General features: G+C 41.7%; 1 protein-coding gene across 2 annotated transcripts in view; it reads right to left on the bottom strand.

The window, feature by feature from the left end:
• The window catches only part of grm3 (glutamate receptor, metabotropic 3), a 50,194-nt gene that overhangs the window by 14,268 nt on the left and 13,564 nt on the right, over window positions 1-22,362 (bottom strand). The window contains exons 3-7 of one of the 2 annotated variants that reach the window (XM_084733499.1): window positions 21,529-21,588; window positions 14,461-15,015; window positions 12,294-12,437; window positions 7,844-8,113; window positions 5,965-6,592 (exon numbers count right to left, since the gene is read on the bottom strand). In XM_084733499.1, coding sequence (XP_084589625.1) covers window positions 5,965-6,592; window positions 7,844-8,113; window positions 12,294-12,437; window positions 14,461-14,778 — 1,360 coding nt within the window. In that variant the 5' untranslated portion in view covers window positions 14,779-15,015; window positions 21,529-21,588. The remainder of the gene's footprint in view (window positions 1-5,964; window positions 6,593-7,843; window positions 8,114-12,293; window positions 12,438-14,460; window positions 15,016-21,528; window positions 21,589-22,362) is intronic. The other variant, XM_084733500.1, reaches the window with a different exon arrangement.

The raw sequence follows: 22,362 nt of genomic DNA, 5'->3' as shown, positions 1-22,362 counted from the left end.
CTTCTTATTTGTTTTGTTACCTTAGAATGAGCTGTTATTATCTACAGAGGGCGTGGGTCGTCTTTCACCTATGCCGCCATGTTGCACTGCCACGTTTCTGCAGTAGCCCAGAACAAACAAACCAAAGACTGATTCCAGACACAGCTTCTTGTGTTCTGTGCAAATTTTGTGGCTACAGTAAGTTCTCCTGCTCGATTTGAATGGGAGGATGACAGAAGTTGTTTGCAAGCTGCAAGTTCACTGCTAGATGCCACTAAATCACTTAGTACAAAACAACTTAGAGGCCCACAACTGACTTGACCTGTGAGGTGCCGCCAACATCCAAATGTGAACCATGGCTTATCAGCAACCTTCTTTAACTGTGAATATACTGCTGTTTATCTGAGAGGATTCATTGCATTGTCAACCAAAATCTGCTTTTCATTTCTGTGAAAGCAGAAATTCTGGGGCCCCAGAATATTAAACAAACAACGATACGAAAAAAGGAAATTAAGTTAGGTGAGACAAACTGCCATTATAACGCAGCCTAACCAGATCCTTAAATTTTGTGAGATACTTTAGCATTCCCGCTAACTTGAGAAACACCTTATTATTCTAGCTTAATTAGAAGCATGGTGAAAACAGGCTTTTCATTCAGAAGCTGTGAAATTAATTATGTTCTCGGCCATGTCGGGCTAAAGCGAAGCCCAAGGGGGATTGTGGGTATTAAAGGCAGGGAGAGAGAGGAGGCAAAGGGGCTTGGGAGGAATAAGTAGGAATAATCTAAAAGTGGAGAGAGAGAAAGAGAGAGGGAGAGAGAGAGAGAGAGAGAGAGAGAGAGAGAGAGAGAGAGAGAGAGAGAGAGGAGAGAGAGAGAGAGAGAGAGAGAGAGAGAGAGAGAGAGGGGTATACAGACTCATAGAGAGAGGGCAAATCTTTTCTTTGTGTGAGTGTCACTAAAAATTCGAAAGCTGGCTGTTGATTAGTTGTTGACAGGGGAATAGAGAATTGTATTTCCAAGCATCAGTTTACCTGAATCCCTGATTTAATTGTAATTTTAACTTGAGATGAAATGAAAAATGCTGTTTTAGCCATTTTAGATCACATCCCTCGTCATATTGTGCACTTATTTAACAATATATGCCTGCCCAAAAAAATCAATTTCTCTGTATTTTTATATCAAAATCATGGAAAATCTGTTCATTTTTTCTCCCTGTAGAACAAAATATGACACGTGCTTATGTAAGCTAGAACCAGCCAGTTTCAACCAATAAAATGACATTCACCTGTCAATCACTTTTCAACTTTCAGCAGTGCAGAGCTGAGGCAAAGATTCATTAGTTAGCTTCTAAGCAACAGTGTTGTGCATTGGTGTGTCTTCTTGTTTTCACCACCTCAAACCTTGTTTTATTTCCCCTAAATACTGTTGTTTACTGGGCCACTGGCTAGAATTGGTGAAAATGGTATCTGTGACAGCAGATTGTGCTCAGAGCATTTTGCAGTGGAGTGCATAAGCAGCTAACATGTAACTGTACAAATAAACAACTTATTCTCCAACCCATGTTTTCTTAAACACATTATACATGTGCTCATATTTTCAGCAACTTTTGAAAGGACTGAGAAAAATGCTCATTTTGTCATGATTTTGAGACCTAATTTTATTTACTTGTTTTTTGAAATGATTAAAATTTGGCTGTGTGATTAATAACACATGTCCGTGGCATGACAGAACACATTTATTATTCCTTTACACAGAATTTAACTTGTAAAAAATCACAGTTACTTCATTCACTGATTTAGGTGACACTGGATTGTATTTTATGAGTGAAAATGCTATCTGGTTTTCCCTCTGTGGTCCTCAAGCTGCACAGCTTCACCTCTGAGTCAGTTCCTGGTAACTGAGCTCCAAACTGGGCTCAGCAGCCTCCCAGACGAACACAGCTATTGAGACCAACAGGGAATACAGTATGTCATTTAGTTGAGTTTCTTGAGCATCATGATAGCTTTACTTGCTACTAAACTAGCGAACTACTAACTGCCGTTAGCGCTATTTCCCATGCAGCTAAGTTTGCCAACTCACTCCATGGGTGCTGGGATCCAAACCAAACAAGACAACAACTGTTGTACCGTATTCCTTGTCGTCAAACCTCCATCAGTCTCTGAGGCGGTGTTCTGTACCAGTCTTGATGTGTTCACTGGGAGCTCCCAGTCCAGTAAGAGTAAGCTGGTTACTGGACCACTATGCTGTGGCTGCATGGCCTGGGGAGGTTGCATTAACGCTTGTTCAGCGCTCCCTAGCTGCCTGTTTTTTTGTTTTTTTTTTTACAAGAAACATAAATATGCAGAAACAAATAGCACTCTGATTTCTGCCTCATGTTGATTTTAAGTTTGACAAAGTAAACACTGCAAATAGGTCCACGCAAAAGTGCACATCTGTTCCAGGTAAAATAGAAGGATACCATGGCTCTGCATGCTAATGGTGTGACCAACCTTAATGTCCCTCTTTTTTTCCTTCAGAGGGTTGATGACCTTGCACATCTGTGCTTCACAGCGTCACCCACACACATCCCTGAACATATACAGATACGGACAAAGGGATGCACTCACATGTCACAAATGCACACACAGACAGATCACATCAGCTATATTTGTTCTCCCGGCAGATTTGGTCCCCAGAGATGGAGGCGCTGCCTGGGCCATGGACCAACAGGCCACAGGGGAACAGAGGACAGATAGGGTGGAGAGAAGGAAGTCTCGAACAAGGAGGAGAAATGTATAGGAGGAAAGGTGTGAGCAACAGAGAGACGAAGGTTGACAGAAAGAAAGGTGGCAAGATAGGGGAGACAAAAGAGAGAAATGGACAGCCAAAAGCTGGGGGGTGCTGGGAGCCGAGAGACAAGATAAGGGCAAAGAAAGGGGGGAAGTGACAAGGGAGAATACGAGAGAAAAAAAAGAGAGGAGATAGCAAAAGAGTAGAGCAAGAAACCGATGTGACGGCAGCAGAGACATAGGTGGACGGAGGAAAGCCTTTAGACGGGAGGAATCAATAGAGAAAAGGTGAAGGATGGATGGAGGGATGAGCAGAGTGAGGGAGTGGAGGAACAGACCGGCGCAGCAGAGAGGAGGTGGAGGCAGGAGAGCAACCTTGTGAAGTCTGAGTGGGATGTGCTGTTTTTGAATGTAGAGAGAGTAGGACACTCTCTGGGTGAGAAAGAGGATGGAGACAGAGGGAGATGTGGAGAGATGGAGTGATGAAGAGTGAGAGGAAGAAGAGGAGGAAAGACAGAGAGTGACAGAGACGGAAAGACAGAGGGAGAGTGTGAAAAGAAAATGAGGGAGAGAAGGAGTGAAGGTTGTTCTCTAGCATCTAAACGTTGCAGTAAGCTCTCTGCTCAATATGGCCCTGAAGGCACACCGCCTCTGCTAACACAGACATATCACACACACACTTAGATTCACGCACGCACGCACGCACACACACACACACACGCACGCACAAAAGCGCAGAGAAGGGGGAATATCACATCTATCACCACTATTTGAACAGAAGACTGCGTGCATGTGTGTATATACTGATATGTTTGCTGCAGATCGGGGAGGTGGGTGGGTGGGAGTTGAATGATGGCTTTGAGAAGTGTGTGGGTTGGGGTAGTCTGCAATTTCACGCTGGTAAAAAAAACACAAGCACTTCAAGCTGCCTCTTTGTAAAAACAGTTTTTTACACGTGTGTGTGTGTCTGCGTCTGTTGCTTGTATGTGTGTTTTTGTAGCAAAGGCCCCGTAAAAATGCACAAATGTGCCCCTGTGTCTATTACTAGTTGGTTGATAGGGAGCAGTTTCCCATGATCTACCAGATCACTCCAACAATTGGCGATAGTGTCGGCTTCATTACCATAGCAACTAGCGAGATGAGACTAGATGAAGAGAGAGCGGCATATGAAAACACAACATACTGCCTCAGTGCACCACATACGCTGTCAGTAACACACAACAAAAACAGCGTTATCACAGCTAAAGACACAGTCTGCTGTGTTATGAATGTAAAGTTAAAGATGGGGGGAGTAAATCAGCGTATTAGGACGCGTGAAAATCAAACTTTGATGCAATGTAAAGAGTGTATAATGAACATGCATGTGTGTGTAAGATAAGGAGATGAGAGGGAGATAGAGAGCGCTGAACGCTTGTTGGTTTTCCGTCTGCTACAGTTCAGACTGAGAGCACTGCGGATGGTGATGCTGCAGTATTTATACCCCACATTCAACCTCAACTCACCTCAGCTCCTTCCTTACATATACTGTGGATAGAAAGATATATATGTACAGCAGTGTGCGTCATTCAGGGCTGACCAACAACTCAAGTTAAATGCTGCCACACCACTTTAACTGTACCACTGCCTTCAACATCCTCATCTTTTTTATCAACACAGATTCTTTGACTGCATCTTTTTTTTTCCCCAACCGATACAGCTGTTTGCCATGCTGACACTGTCGTCACTGACACTAAAGAAGTCAAGATACATGCTGTTACTCTTTCCCTGCTGCAGAGTAATGACACGCGCCTCATGGACATACATCAGTAGTGAAAAGAGGGGAGGGAGAGCGGGAGAGGAGAATCTGAGGGAGAAAGATGATCAGACACAGAGATGTAGGGAAGTCACAGCGGGATTCACACCTTCCCTCCTCTCCTCTGCTTTTCTTTCCTTTAGTTTTCTTTTTCTGTTTCTTTTGTTTTCTTTTCCTTTTCTTTCTCCAACCCATGTTTTCTGACCCTCTCCTTTCCTCCTCTCCTTCTCTTTCCTCTCTTCTCCTTTCCTTTACTCTCCTCTCCAACTTCCTCCACAGCGTTTTTAAACTTTCTGTGTGTGAATCTGCATATCTCTCCCGTCCCTCTCTATATGCGTCCTATAAGGGAGTGGTTATCGTCTGTGCCAACCGGAGGCTGCCACTGCAATCGCCTTGACTATTTCCTCTCTCTCCTTCCTTCTCTATCTTACTCACACTCTTCCTCTCTCTTTTCCTTCTTTCTGTCTCTCTCCTCTCAGGCAGAAATGCTCCAAGTCCTTTGATTTGTAGCAGAAATGAAGATGGGGAATTTCAAAGAGAATCCTCGTCTTCTGCTGACGCACGCTGTCCCACTCCGGCATTGCCTCAGTGCTCCCTCGTTCCCTCCCTCCTTCCCTCCTTATCTCTTTTTCTGTCTTACTCCCTTTTACCTTACCCCAAACTCTCTTTTCTCATTTTAGTCTGCCTGTCACTCTTATCTGTAAGCTTCCTTCCCCCTCCCTGCGTAGGTGATGCCATTCTTTCGTCCTCCATCCATCCCTCCTGCTCGCTCCCCAGCGTCCCGTGGCAAAGCTGCCGTGTTAGTGTTGTTTGTATGGCTGTTTTGATGTCTGCTTCTGGTCACGGTTGGTGGAGGAATAAGCACCTCTAAACCTGTGTCAGTCCCCGAGACACAGCAGTTTATTTATAACGCTTCCTTTGTACGCCATCTGTCAGTCAAGCCAATCCTCTGTCTCTTCTCCCCCAACTCTACAGAGACTGACAGACAGACAGGCAGCCAGCTATAGGAGCTATTATAACACACACAATCTCATTAGTGCAAGAGAGAAGAATATGGCTGACGGATTAACTGCAGCTCTCATTCCTCAAAGCAACTTTGTAGTGTCGTATCAATTACGCATGGGTAATAGGTGTCAATGGCAGGCTGGCTCTGACAATACATTGCAATTAAGCGGATTTGTCTCAGTACTTTTTATGTTCTGTAGTTTGGCTCCTTTGGCTGAGGAGAAGGACAACATGCCTGTGTTGTTCATGAGAGGACTGTTAACTAGGCACCGCACTCACATTCCTGTCTGTTTCTTCTGCTATCTCTCCCCTTCGCTCCCCAACCTCCTCTCCAACATTCACTTCTTTTCACTCTTCATCTACCTTAAACACTTTATCTAGGACTCTTCACTCTCTTCGCCACGCTGCAGCTCTCTTACCTGTGAAGCTGACATTAAGGATGTAATCCCTGTAGAGTCGGCGCCCATCCAGCGCCTTCATGCTGTCGCACAGCTTGGTGGTGTTGAAGCACAGGCTCCGTTGCATATTGTGGAGGGCGATGGCCATGGCGTACACCGCGTTCACCACAAACATGATCTTGGACTCTGGTTCAAAGTTACTCTTGTCCATTGACAAGTCCTTATCACACGGCGGGAGAGGTGTCTCTCCCAGTCCAACACCTCCCCCACCTCCTCCTGCTCCACCACCACCACCACCCAAGGAACACTGGAACCGCTGCTCCCAGAATTCCCTGTACCAGGGATTACGATGGTTTTTTCCCGGGTTCAGGCTGAGGAAGTAGCGGTTGAATTCTGGCACGGGATTGGCTGACAGCTCAAGCGTGATGGCTCCTTCAGCGGTGGCCTCGTTTCCCTTGACAATGCTTTCCTGTGCACCCCAGCCATCGCTGGCCACCCAGATGAAGGAGGTGTTAAGTCTGGCAGCAGCTGCCAGCAGCTCCCTGGCATCATCGCTGCGCAGGAAGAGGACTGCCACACGGGCATTTGGCTTCTGGAGGAGCTGACGGATCACAGCTTCATAGGACTTCTTAGCGTTTGAACGCCCCACCTGGATAGAAAGGAGACATTAATGAAATGACAGATGTATCAAAAATGCTCCTTATGTTCCCAAATTAGATATGTACCAATCCACTCTGATTTTGATATCTGTATTTGGATATCTGCTGATACCAATACTATACTGAAACAAGTGCTCTTTTTCTCTCCATGTTTATTATATCTTCTTACTATTATTATTCGTACTATTATTATTAGTAAGAAACTGAACCTCAGTCTGGAAAGCTTGTGTAATTTGTGTAATTTAACTTGTGTAATGGGGTTCAACCATTTTGAGGTGCTGCAGGATTCTGGCTTGTGACATTCACATGTGCAGCTGATAGGCAGACAGACCACTCTCATTTGCATAATTTATTAATATTAATATATATGTTAACCATTGCTGAGAGTTTAAGATTATGTTCATTGTTGTTATTTATTTTGTTCATGTTATTTTATGTTCAAAAATGCAAATGTTACTGTTGGTTAGTATTTGTGATGTGTTTGTAATGTGTTTGTTCAGAACATGGTATTTTATGGTGATTTATATTGGTAATTGTCATTTTTGTGCTGGTTAATTGTTACATCATGAGTGAGGTGGCTGGTTCATTTCTTCAAACCTGCTGTAATATTTCATAGTAATTTGGAATGCTTTTCCCTTATATCAGTTCTAAATTTACCTTGTTTAATGAAGCTTTTACCAATACAACACACATGGCAAATATGTGATGTTGTGAAATTTAGCTCGAAATGTGGATCTTTGGGGTCTGATACCCAACTAATGCCTTACGTCAGTAACAGGCTCTGATACTGAGATTGGATTGGATCAGTCCTAGCTCTGTCCCTAATAGCCTTGCGGCCCCTGTATCACCTTATATCACCATCATTCATAGGAAGAAACAAGCAAAAATTGTCTTCTGCACTTCCGTCTCACATCATCATGCACCTCCGTAGCAAATGAGATGAAAAATGTGACTGTGAAAGCACCCAGAATAAGTTCTTGGAGATAAGCTTTCATTTTCTGGTCCGCAGCTGATAACACCAATGTAATATAAACCCCATTTGTGTGTAAGACAAGATAAGGAGGAGACAAACTTTTATAAGCTCACAAATTTAGTGCCCCGTTCATTGTTAGTGGTGCAGCTTCAGGCCATACATCAGTGTGACACTGCTGATTAGAGTTTTGGGTTTTTGGTATCTGGTGTCGAACATTGGTTGCTTAAAATCATGCAGAAATGAACTCATATTTTATAACACGCCTTACCTTCTCTGAAGTAGCAATGCAGATGTTCCTCATGCGTGCTTCTTGTTCGAAGGCCTCTATACCGGTTTCACCGTAATCACCCTCCGATGCCACTGTGGACACATACGTCCAGTTGAAGAACCGGAGGATCTCGGCCATGGCTTTGGCCTGGTAGAAATCAGGGGGCACCGTGCGGGCGAAGTAATCGTAGCGGGTCTTATCGCTGAGCTTGGCACTGGTTGATGCGTAGCTTATCTGAGGAATCTGAAAGAGCCTGAGAAGATTGGCGACCTGAGGGGAGAGATACAGTAAAATAAATCATACATAACTATCAAAACTTTTTAATCAACGTTAAAAAGTTATAATTGATTGATTGATACTTCTGGATTCTCCATCACAAAAGATGATAAAATGTTTAGATAATATTTTACAAATCATTTTGTCACAGAAAAAAAAAAACACTTTTTAAATTTAAGATTATATAGCAGAGAGATACATATTTGACAGAGAGAACAACAACATTTATGGAGCTTGACTGATGCAGTTTGATTTGACGATTTTGTTGCTGACTTGTACGAATACTGCATTTTGATATATGGTTTGAATCAAATTTAACATCTCTGAATCTTATTGCACTTTGTACCATTATTCTCTTACTTACACAGGGTTTCTGCAGGTTTCAACAAGTGAAATTTAAGACTTTTTGGAGCATTTCAAGACCATGAATACAATTTGAGACCTGGTTTCAAATTGCATGTCCTGAAATTACTTGCAAAATTAAAAAAAACATTCACATTCAACATCAACATTTTAATGGAATGGCAACGGGTTATTGTATTGTAGGGTTATTATATAGGGAAGTTGGCATCAATTAAAATGCTGTCTGGAGGAGACTGTAACTAAATTAAAGTAACTTTACAATCCAAGTAAGTTTGTAACTTCACAAATCAACTTTAGATCTGTCAAACTCATATTTAAGACATTTTAAGACACCTGCGTAAGCGCTGGTATGTAAAGTGCAATTAAAAGTATTTTCTTTAAGCAAAGGTTGACCACCAGTTACAGTAATAAGGTAGACCGTTTGAAACTGTGTTAAACTCAAGAAGAAATGAGAGTCAGGCAGCTACTTGTAGTGTTTACTATGAGAATGTTTGGAGAGGTGGCAACAACAGAGCCAATTACTGTACAATTAATTTAGTGGGGCACTTGAAAGAAGCTTACAAGTAAACACAGAGAGTGGGAAACTGTAGGATTTGCAGAAGAAGTGGTGAAGTATCTCAAAAACAAACATTTTTGAGTGATACAAAGGATTGCTTGATGGGTGAAACTATAATTCTGTTCATATCAGGTACTGGGACTCTATATCTGATCCACACCATTACTAAATTCAACATTTTTTATTGAAAATATCTGATCAACATTGGGTATTCTAGATTCCAGATTCCAGATGCAGCCAGTGGCGAAGTGTTGGCTGGCGCTAAAAAAAAAAAGCTAAGCCAGCATCGCTCCAAACAGTGAAACAACTCATTCAACAAGCGAATTAATCACCTGAAGATGTTGATGAAGTTGTCAATGTCTCACTTAAAGTTTTGTTGTCCATGGAAGGTTAGGTTACGCTGCTGTTAAGTTAAGCTGGCTGCAGATTTTGTTAGCTGCAGCTGCTGCAGAGGATTTGGCTTTCAGGCAATGAAAAATGGTGCAACCCTTTAGCTTTTAGATATATTGTAGTTTATGTCTGGTTAGAGATGTTGCCCTTACCAGGTTTACATCTTGCGTTACAAAAAACTGCAGCAAGTGAAAAGTTAAACAACACTTGCACTGACTTTGACTTGAACAGGGGCAACATTGTACTTCTTTTCTTTACTCTCTATTACCTTCTCACCCAGATACACTCCTATGTACTGTAATTTGGCATGGATGGATATAATGTGAATCTGTACTTGGTAGTACCAACATACCCTTAAAAGTACAGAGTTCAGTACTCAACCCTAACTATTAAAAGTTTGATCAAAAATGACTGGCACATTGACAAAAACTTGGAAATAAGATCCACAAAAATAATTTGAATGATTCATTAATAAATCCTTTCCTTAATAAATCCTTAGAGAATCCTTTAATAAATGTATTTTTCAAGGAAAAATTAGAACATTTTAGAGGGTTGTTGCTGATCGGAATTGCTTCATGCATAATGGGATTATTTAAAGATAAAAGACAATGCAGCAAGCGTACATGGAGAAACACAAAATAGCGCGTGCGTGCGTGCACACACACACACACACACACACACACACACACACACACACACACACACACACAGAAGTTCAATAAATCACTGACTCATGCATTAGTGATGGACATCATCTGGGGTCTACTGATGTCCATATAATATTCCCTTTTACAGTTGATTGGGGTTCGGTCATGTTCTCTTCATTACAATTTTAGTCACAGATGCCAACACAAACAGTGGCTACACATTCTCATGCACACAAAAGACATGTAAACATACACAATCAAACATGCACACACGCGCAAATAAACACTAACTACATGGCCCTTCTGTTCTCGCTGCCTCAGTTTAATCCTTTTAGAGCGCATCACTCTGGTGCTTTTCTATATTTCATTCATAGCTCTGTTGATGAGCTGTTTTGACAACATGTCAGAATCTCATTAGACTAATAATGCAGAAGATTAGAAAACACACCCGCATGTATACTGATGTGTGAAAGAACAGGTGTGTGCAAACACCTGCACTCACACGCACACGCACACGCACACGCACACATGTACATGGATGGCTGCTTATAGTACTTGAGGCAGGTTTTATGGTTTTAAGATGGCAGTTGACTTAAATGTCAGGGAAGGTCACGCTGCAAAATGTAACTGCATTGCTCCATTACCTGCCACTGAACAATGACTACAGCTAGCTAAGAGGCCTGTCTGTAGGGACATTGAGAGTTTACTCTGTTAGTGAAAGCTGCTTCCCTTCCTGTGAGAGAAAGAGGGAGGGAAGGGAAGGAGAGATGTACTGTAGGAATGGGTTGAATATGAGAGACGAGTGGGAAAAAAATGAAAGGGAAGGAGGAAAAAATTGGTGCAGTGGAGGGCTGCTGTGTGTTTTCTGCTTGGAATGCAAGTCACACACGCACACAGACACACGGAGACACATACACACCACACGTGTGTGAACGCTGGGGAGGAATGATGCCTACTATGTCAATGCCTTCAAAACACTGGAGTTTAGATGTGCATGGTTAAACATAAAATAATTCCCTATGACTTCATTTGGAAGCCACAGACAGACTGGCCAAGTAGAGCAGCATGAAGGAGTAGCTGGATTAGCTACACTGGCAAGAGATCAGAAAGCAGAGCACAGTTCGGGTCTCGTAAACATTGCTGCCCTCAGAAAAGACAGGTAAAAACAACAGTGGTGCCAACAAAGGGCAACAAGAATGAGCTGCGAGAAAACAAGGGATAATTATGTGTGATGAAGGACAAGAGATGGAGCAGATGTGTTAACAATGGCTGCCCCAGGAAGGAGGAGGAGGAGAAGAAGAAGGGGGCTGAGGTCAGCATACACTCAGCTCTCCCCAAATAGCCGCGAGGGGTGCCTCTGAATGCATATAAAGAAGGAGAAAAAAGAGAAGTAGGCAGTGATGAGAGGGAAGAGAGCAAGATTTAAGGGACTGAGAAAAGAGAAATACATAAAACGGGTGAGGGAGAGAGAAAAAGAGAGGGTGAGGAAGAGAAGACAGAGAGACAGTTGCAGAGATTAGGGATTTAAGGACTGATAGGAGGATGCTTTTGTGCAGTCACAGAGGAGTAAAGGAGAAGGAGGTTTTATGCTAAACTATGCAAATTACCCAGCTCTGTGACAAGAGCTACAAGAGCTGGTGGAGACACACAAGAACACACCAATGGAACTTGATTCTAAGAAATACACACACAAACACACAGACATACAGTGACACAGACATGGACACACTTGCACTGCCATGTCACAGGAAGTCAGCTTTGGCACACTTGGTTATGGTACTTGTGCGACAGATGAGTAAAAGAAGCCATCCAGGACGTTAAAGTTAGATGGTAATGGTAAAAATGTGTGCTAATACTTAATTTGAAGATACGTGCTTCAGACTCACTAGACTGTCATATCAAAGTCATGACATTGTTTGAGATGTCTGAAGAAGTTTGATAATGTCAACTTATCATGACAAAGACACTGACAGGTTATATCGTCTTGTGAAATGTCAGGTTGCCATGACAAAAACATCTCAAACAATGTCAACTTTGCATCAAAAATGACCAAATGCCACTTAGCATACATAACATTCATAAAGACTCCTGCTTGTTAATGACAGGTGTCATGACATGGTTATGACAGTGTAATAACTAATCTTATATGCGTCCTTCAAATACCATATTGCTAAATGTGCTTTTATTGATAATCCTGTACCTGCATGCTGTGTGTTACCTGTATGGAGACGCTGCTGAAGGATCCACCTATGACTCCAGCGATAGCGAGCGGGCTGTCGTCCTGCAGAGCGTAAGATCCGTCTGGACAGATGAACTCTGTGTCATCCACCTTGGTGAGGGAGGCTCTTACAAACTCCAGAGCCTAGGAAACACACCCACATAGACATTTTTGATGAAATCCTGTGCAACATACTGGGCACCATATGGTCGTTATGATCTGTTCATTCTTAATCAGCCTATGAAACACTTTGAATGAAGTTCATTATAAGAAAAAATGCAGCATAATTGATAGTTTTCTTATAAAGTAAAATATCAGTCTTTTTGAAGGGACTATAAAAACCCATTGCTTTACACCAGGGGCTCTTAAATACTTCCAGTACAGGGTCCAAATTGCAAATTAACTCCTCTGGGACCAAGGCACATTATACCATCTTGCTGGTCTATGAACAAACAGTAACCTGCAACCTATTTAGGGAAACCAAACGTCAAGAATCTAGGATTTATACAATCAGTCAAGAAGCTCATTGTAGAAGATCACTAGATGCATCATCCCTTAATATCTCAGCCATAAGATATGATATATTTTTTGAAGATAACAATCCCTGAGGGAAAATGCTGTCTTTTAGAAAAATATCCGGCTCATTCCCCTCATTGCAGATTGCTTCCATCTCTATTTCTCACCAAGGATTTGCTGTTATCATTTGAGGCAGCCATCCTTTACCCAGAGCCTGGGTAAAATAGAATTTCAAGGTTCATTGACTTTACCTGAATATTACCTTTAAATGAGTCCTTATAGTTTTATTTGATTTAAATGGAAACATTGGACTTCTTACTTGCGTCACCACAACTTACTTTGCAGAGCAACTTTTCAAATATAAAATGTAGAAAAAGTCCAAGTCACCCAGCAGCTTATTAAACAAACTGTGAACAGTGCTGTGTCCTAAAAAGTTGTATAGGCACTCACAGGTAATGCAGATACAACTGTACACTTGACACAAAAACTGGAGACTGTATTGGAGAATAAATGCTCTAACTGAGCTATTATTTCAGTGATGCATTTCTATTCTTACTTTTATTAAGGTTTTTCCTACTTTTACTACAGTCGCATACATAGATCAGGCAACAACGTTGATTCTTGCTATGCATCTTTGGCACATATGTTTAAAAAAGCCATGTTTGAGTTTTAAAGTAAACAGCATCTTGTGCAAATGAAAGCTTAAGGGACTGATTAACAAGATAACAACGGGAACAACATGTTTTTCAAAGTTCCCATGAAGTCAAAATCAATGTTTAAGTGTGTTTACCACAAGTATTGGACTATAAGTCAACTATTCATCAGTATCTGGCATGACGAAAACATAGTTTTGTAGATTTTTTTCTGGTATTTTTAATGGTATTTCAAAGTTTGCATTTTTAAACCATGTTGATGACTCATCCTGCACTCTGTGGTGGGCACTAAACTTGCTTACAATGAAAATCTTTTTTTTTTTGGAAGGAGAATACAACTGTTAGCTGCTGTTAGTGGGCAACAGAACTGGGCTCAGCAGCCTCCCAATGAACATGACCAGTCACAGCCTCTGAAACCGACAGGGAATACATTGCTGAGGTTGTTTACAGAGTTTTCTAATGAGAAGACAACTTTACTTGTTGCTAAAGTAAGGTAGGTAACGGCTAACTGCCAGTAGCTCAGTTAGCTGTAACTCCATGGGCTGCTGGGATCCAAACCCAGCACGAATAACACCTTCATACTGTGGCTATTCCTGTCAAACTGGCCTCCATTGAACTCTAAGGCTGTTTTGGTCCCAGTCTGTCCGTGTTCGCTTGGAGCTCTCAGTTCGGGAAGAGTCAGCTAATAGGACCGCTCTCGCTGCTAGTGTTACATCCAGGGACCACTTTAGCTGCATGGTGGGGGGTGGGGGCATAACGCACTGTGCTATTGGCTACTGTAAACACCAATCAATCCCTGTGACAAGTCCCTCCCTAGCTGCCTGTTCTACAAGAAATATATAACCAATAAACACTCTGTGAGCTGTTTCATGGGAACTTTAAGGGGATAGCAGGCTGCAGTGAATTGTTTGGCAGAATAAGTGTGTTTAAATGCTGTCTGAAATCATCTCCCATTGAGAAACATACAGAGTTTATGCACAGAGACCAGGCTCACCCACCTGCTCCAGCGCATAGGTATCTCTAGAGCAGGTGTCCAGTATGTGAACCCCAAGGGAGACCCCAGGCAGCAAAGTGTTGTCCATATTGATTCTGTCTATGGCAAACAGCATGGCCTCCAACCTCTGGATCCCTCTGTCCTCGTTCACACGCCCACACTCCTCCATCCCAGCGCCTTTCTCGTGCACTGGGAACAGGCCGCCGAGCACCAGGTCTCCCTCGATGCGAATCTCCCGGCGGGACTGAGGCGGGTCTCCGACAGAGAGCAGGACGCCCCGACACATCATGACCAATAGCAGAGCAGGAATGCGGGCCACCATGTTGGGCTCAAGGAGAGCAAGGACTGTCAAAATGTGAGGAGAGGCTTGACAGAGGGAGGTGGGGGGCTGAGGGTGGAGGTTAGGGGTGAGGGGTTAAGGGTGAGGTGTACAGTGTGCGGCGGGGTCTGGTCAAGCAGTGGCCGTGGATGCTTGCGTCGGTTTGTGGCCCATGAAACGGTCAGGGAGAGCTGAACAGGACCACACATGGAGGGGCACACCATCTGGACATCAGTCCTGCTTGGAGAGGAGAGCAGAGGAGATATAACTCAAGTAAAGCCGTGTGCCACAGAACAAATCACAAAGCTGTCAGGAGCTGCAGGATGAAATACTTTTGTAAGTGTTACTATAAAGTATAAAGACAGCAAAGTAGACATTTAGTGGAGTTTGGGGGACACTGTTAACAAGAGCTCAAAGTCGTTTCCGCTTCACAGCCAAAGCCAGGCCATGACTAAAAAGGATATGGAATTGTTTGGAGATTGTACCCGACTGTTCTCCAACCTCCCCTCCTTTACATCACCCAGTAAACTTTCTTCCTCTAAGTGTGTGTGTGTGTGTGTGTGTGTGTGTGTGTGTGTGTGTGTTTGCCCCTGGTTGTATCAGGATAAGCCAGCTTAGATGGCTGGTTGATACATGAGCCCAGCCTTCTCATGCCACAGATCAGAAAAGCTTCTCTAATCTGATCTCTGTTCCAACAATTCTCCGCTCGTCCATGAGTTTATACCCCTAAGTATGTGTGTGTGTCTGTGTGTGTGCGCATGTGTGTTATCAGATTTATTGCTCCCCCTTTCCCTTGCATAATTACAGTGCGAGGACTGAATGCATTTTACCATGAAAGAAGCTAACTGACAACAATGAGGCCAACAAACAGCTGATGCTACTTATTGTAGCTTACAACTCAATTAAAGCTCTTGCTGTCTGTTTTGACTGTCTTGTCCACTAACATTTTCCATGTTCACTTTCCTCAGAGATGACCCGAACAATTTTAATAGACTATATGAAGCGCGGGATATTCCACAGATTTTACACGTCAAAATCAATTTATTAGTCACTGACGTAAGTACTTAGCCTGTAAAAAAAACAGTTATGTTTTCTGTGGCACTGAAGGGTCCCCCAAAGATGTCATCAGGGTTGTCTCAGCTTGGGAACAAGTTTTAAGATGTGGAAATTTACCAGGTAAGAATGGTATAACAAAAACAGCTATTGCAGGTCATTAAAGGAAATGTACAGTATGATCCAGGGTTTTTGGAATTTAATTAGACCAATAAAAGGGACCCCATTTACACAGACTTGCAGTCTGTATTTGGATATCTGGATAATGACATTGGATCACTGACCTTTGCATTTACAAGTGGTGTTGCTATCTAGATTCTGCCACTGTTGTTATCAATCGCAAAATGCAAAGGGGGAAGGTGGAGCCAGTGAACTTTTCAAAAACCATGCCGTGTCCCAGGAGAATGGAAGCGATGCTCCACTTATTTTTCACTTGCAGAGGAAGGGGTCATTTGTAAACATTTGCTGGGATAGTGGAAAGAGGTGGAGTTAGGTGACCTTTCAACTTGTTGGGTGAGTTTTGAGACACATTAGCTCTAAGGGTTGTGATGTCAGTATGTCCATCGGTCGGTTGGTTGGGCACCACTTTTGTCTGGAATGAAATAACTCAACAACTATTGAGTGGATTTCCATGAAATTTGCTTCAGATAATCAATCAGTCCTAGTGTATAAATTGTAATGACTACAGTGATGCTCCGACTTTTCCTCTAGTGCTAACCAACAGGTCAGCAGATATTTTCACTTATTTAGAGAAATATCTCAACATCAGCGGGATAAATATGTGCTAGAGGCTACCATTTTACAGGAATCCTGTGGGACATGGGATTCCTGAAGGATGGGAGTGATTTTCACTATTCATCACAAGATTGCGACAGGGCAGTCAATGAGAGTGCGTGAGACAGATATCACAACAAAAATAGGTCAATATTTCTAAATAAATATGCAGTTTTAATATGAATAGATACTATTTTATTTATTTCAAAAATAGTATCAAAATTTTCTTTTAAAATTCTTTTTTATTCTTTCCTGTCTGCTCTGCTCTAATTGTGCATTATATGGGTAAATTTTGGACAGGAACGAGAGCCATTCTTCCAGGACTGGGACAGGACAGGAGTATTTCTGGGATGGGAAAGGAGTGAAAATCCATTTCTTTGTCATCCTCTAATATGTTCACATTTTTGTGCAGGCATTCAAGGCTCTGAGCCAATGTAAAATGCAAAGGAGGAAGGTGGAGCTTGTGAACTTTTCAAAAACCATGTCGTGTCCCATTTATAATGATAAATTGTCTCCTGCTGTTGGACGACTCTGGGATGAGTTGAAATGAAATTACATCTAGTGCCTTCACCAGGTCACATTTTCTATTTGTCCAGTAGTTTGGTTTATAGACCTGCTAAACTGATGATATTCACATCAAACTCAGCTATACTTCACGAATAGTACTAATTAGCAAATGTTAGCATGTTAATGCGCTAAACTAAGATAATTAACATTATACCTGGTAAACATAATTATATTAACATTGTCTTTGAAAGCATCTTAGCATGTTCATGTTAGCATTTAGCATAAAACACCACTGTGCCTTAATAAAGCCTCACAAAGCTGTTAGCATGACTTTAGAGTCTTATGCTGTGTTCTAGACAATGTAAGAGGTTGGAATTACCAAGTCTAAATTCTCTAACTTGAAACCTCAAAGCATTTTAGGTGCATGATGTCAAAAATAAAAACGAAAAACATGACTGACCCTGACCAATTGAGTGTAAAAACAATTGACCCCTCAGCAGTGCAGCCTCCATGCATAAATGACACAGAGGAGGAAAATATGATGCAGGGTGATGCGTGCATGTACATTTTAATTTAAAGCACGTAATGACATTGGTGAAATATTTTGACATCAGTTTACATGCAGAACAGGTTTTAATATGCAATAGTATGTATTATTTTAGGACTAGATGGGTTCCATTGTTGTGTGACATCAGATATCTGCTTCTTCATGAAGTCGGTGTAGACTGATTTCCCCCAAGTTCATAAATAGGAACTGTAAGAATGTGACTAATTTGCATTTACGTGTATCAAAGAGAGGTCTGAGTGATCTGACAGCATTCTGATTGCAATGTTTTCTGTGTGCATTATACACCTTGCGATAAAATATGTTTTTCCAGATAAGAAATATACCAGGTGGAAATGAGGTATTAAAGTCAGCATATACCTCAGCCTCTACTGCATTGATTTTGACCTTTCTTTTCTTGCAAGTTCCACAACTTTATGCAAACGCAACACTAAATGTCCAAGGATCCCAAGATTCAGCTGTATGATATGATAAATAACTTTTTCTCACTCTACTCTCCCTCTCGGTTTCTCTCTGTTTTTATATCTTTTAAACTATTTAGCTAATGCAAAGTCAGTAAAAGCCCCGAGAAGGAAATAATGTTCCTTTTTTAAATTCTGCCTCTCAGTCTCTCCAGTCCTCAGGAGAGATAAGACAGAACCCGGAGGTTGACATTTTGACTATGAAAATCAATCTAGACCAAGGAGCAAGCTTGTACTGAAATTTCTGTTGATTGCTGGCATCTTCGGCCTAAACCCTGGTTTGTGTGTGTTTCTGTGTGTGTGTGTGTCTGTGTGAAAGAGAGGGAGAGAGATAGAGAGAGAGAGAGAGAGAGAGAGAGAGAGAGAGAGAGAGAGTATGCCTCCCCTCTTTGGTGGGCAGGTAGGAGGATGAAAGGTTCTCTTAGATGCAGGCTGCTCAGATTTTTCTGCAGGCAGCTGCCATACCTTTACCACTCTGCTCTGTAATATGACACACACGTACAGACAAACACACAAACCCAGACAAACACCCACCCACACACGCACGCTCAGACATACACACTCACACACATGCACACACACACACACACACACACACACACACACACACACACACACACACACACACACACACACACACACACACACACACACCTCTGCTTCTCTGAGGGGTTGACCTAAAAGCAGACTATTTCTATGTCTTTGCTCCCTTCTCTCTCAACCTGCAGATATCTGAATTAGTGTGTTCAGGAAACATGGAGACAGAATCAGGAAATACGGCAAATGAATGACTGGGAACACTTTACTTTACTTTACCTATGTTCCCATAAGACTGTTATTATATTGTCATAACCATGTCATTAACATGGAAGAGTCTTTATGAATGTTCATGACAGTTGTCATCAAGTGTCATTTGGTTAGTTATGTCAATTGTAATGCAAAGCTGACATTATTTGAGATGTCTTGAAATAACTTGAAATTAATCAAGATAAAACTCTCTTTTTCATGATGTAACCTGACACCCCTTCAACTAAGGTGTTAGTCAGGATTGGAGTGCTAATACCCCTTTAGAACCACACAGTGTACCGTGATATGGTCTTTTCAAGTCGCCCTTGTTCCTGATGAGTGTGCCTTAGGAAGTTTCTTCTCATCAAAATCCCAGGATGCTACCTGACATGTATGTGATTGGTAAATAATTAAAAGTTTTGGGAAAGATACTAATGTTGTTGATGAAAGATTTCTATCAATTCTCCAAGCTGTCACACATGCTAGATGTGTGTGCCTGTCCATAGTTTGTTTACACTTGTGCATTGGGGGAAAAACTTCTTTGAATAGTTTCCAGTTCCTCTGAAATAGCTGGGGTTCCTGGAAATAAACTCTTTAAACAAACTTACATCATTATTAGAGGCCACTTTGAAACTAAAACAAAAGGGAACTTTGTAATGAGCTCAGTTTTGAGGACAGTGCTGCAACAAGACTGCAGATGTGCAGTCTGCGTGTGTTTGTTTGTAGAGTGTGTGTGCATTTGTGTGCAAGTGCATACACATGGATGTGTGTGTTGTGGCGTATAAAATTGTATATTTATGGAGCTGAGACTCTAACAACAGCTTCCCTTTACGCCTCACTTTGACAGTATACTTTAATGTAATTGGTAGCTCTTGAAGTCAATTTTCCAGAAATGTGCCAAATAATATCTTGCAGCGTTTTTACACCGCTCTCATGGTGTCCACTGAAATTGAATGTTTGCTTCATTATAACCTCTTGGAAAGAGCCCAAACCCAGCTTCCTGTCTGAAGAGCAACTGTGCAAGCAAAGCACACACTGTGAAACAGAAAATGCTTCACTTTTTGTCCTTACTTTATTACTGAAAATATTGCCAAACAGACTAAAGCACAGGATAGTGCACGTGACTTATGATTATATCACATGTATTTTCAGGATCATAGTATTTTTGCATGTTTGAGCCCCTTTATTCGAAAGCAAATAAGCTGCTGTCAATTCTCCAAAGTATGCCACAGCTTACATCAGACTGATGAATACATTTTTCTCTCTTTTCACACAGCCACTGGTTACAGATCATGTCAGTTCATGGTAATCAGCACGCTCAGATTTAAGTTACAAAATACCCCAAAGTGATTATATGTCCTTTGTTTTGTCAAGGTAACATAATTACCTTCAAATCCAGGTGAGAAGACATCCAAGTTTTGAGATTTAGCTTAAAAATTTCACATTTGCAAGCTGTGCAGTCAAGAAATCAAACCCAAAAGACAAACAGTGGACAATTATGGACCTTGTAAAAGGATCATGTGAAATTAAAATAGTCTCATACACAAAAAGTATCTGTTTAGTGGCCAACGCTCAAACGTAAGAGCTTCCGAGCAAAAAAAACAACAACAACTGAAGAACCACCATTTAATAATATTTATTAGGAGGATAAACCCCTTGAGATAAACCATCTCGTTTTCAAGGGGGTCCTTCAGAAAAATATACAAGAAATTCACAACATAAAGCAAACTAGCACAGATACACTCACACGTACACAGACATAAGCTCTCCCAGGACTTGTAACTCCCACACCCACTGATATGTGACACTGATATATGACAAAATATATATGTGTATATATATATATATATATATATATATATATATATATATATATATATATATATATATATATATATTATTGTATATCATGCAAATACAGAATGGGCCGTTAATATTTTGTAAAAGAATATTATGTGGTTTGTTGCTGGGATATTGATAGCACTCTTATGTCTGTTCATTATATATGAGGCTATCGGCAGGGGACTGGAAAAAGACTGGAAACAGGACGAAACGGCTAACTTGGCTCTGTGCAAAGACAACAAAAGCTGCCTACCAGCAGCACTAAAGCTCATAATTAATGTGATTAATCTTGTTTGTTTAATCCTACAGAAAAAAGTGTGGGTGTAGTGACTTCCTGTTGTGTTAGTTGGTTGCCAAGCAACCTCTTGGTGATGACAAGACTCAACAACACATCTTCATACCCACACAACAGTATAGGTTGACTGCCTAAACAACATAAGTCATGTCAGTCACGTGACCTAACTCACATTAAACATGTGCTTAATGTTGTAAAATGGAGATATTTAGTTTAGTCTATGTTTATTTAGGTTTATGCAATAAAAACACTTGGTTAGGTTTTGAAAAAGATCAGGGTAAATTAAGTACGTTATGTAAGTTACGGGACGGAAGGACTGAACTTAATTATCTGTATTGTGTGTTTGGAGTATGAAGTAACTACAACTCTTATTTCGTAGAGATCTTGATTTCTATCAAGATTGTACCAGTATATTCAGTAATTAAGAACAGGTGTCCACATATCGAATATATAGGCATTAAATGTCTTACCTGAATAAAGAAGGACAAGAGCAGATGGCAGCTGGCACATGGCAACATCACCACAGACACCTATTAAAGAGAGATGTGAAACATACATGAGGTGAGTAAACAACCTGACTGTCAATAGAAGAAGAAGAAGAGGAGGAGGAGGAGAGAGGAGCAGATAAAGGAGGAGGCTGACTACTGACCCTTCTCCCTGGGAGCCACTGTATGATGCAGTGTAACATCTGACAGACAACCCCATTTCACCTCTGACCCTCTTCAAATCTGAAGTCGGTGAGCAGGCTGGATACAACACCAGCACTGCACACACTTCTCTTTAGCTTCTTGTATTTCATCCGCTCCATGTTTGCGCCACGGCATCCTCCCTGCCTCTCCCACCCTCTCCTTGCTGGGGATCCACTCTTCCCATTTATTTCCACCTCCCTTACACCCTCCACAGCCCTTGCTCTCCCCCTAACAGGCAGGGCTGCTGCGGATGACACGTATCCAGCTGAGAGCAGCCATGCAGGGTCGATGGACCGCAGTACATGGAGAGGAGAGATAGCCCCACAACCCTGCCTCTCTCTGTGTGTGTTTTCTCTGTTTTTTTTTTTTTTTTTTTTTTTTTTTTTTTAACTCCGTGTGCGTTCATGTGTGTGTGTGCTTGTTTATCTGCCTATAGTGCACCTCACAGACCCCACAGCTGCACAAATGACATGACTCTCACAGTATGGGGAGACACTGTATGTGCATGTGTGTGACTTCTCTTTGTTTTTAAGAGAAAGATAGATGGGAGGAGGGGTATCAGAAGCTTTGTTATTCCAGAACAACAGTCCCCTTATTACACCTGCACATGATCAG

This window comes from Lutjanus erythropterus, chromosome 13, assembly GCF_056507025.1.
Source record: "Lutjanus erythropterus isolate fLutEry1 chromosome 13, fLutEry1.hap2, whole genome shotgun sequence".
Taxonomy (NCBI): Eukaryota; Metazoa; Chordata; class Actinopteri; order Lutjaniformes; family Lutjanidae; genus Lutjanus; species Lutjanus erythropterus.
Note: the sequence above shows the minus strand (reverse complement) of the source record. Positions and strands in the feature narration are given on the sequence as shown.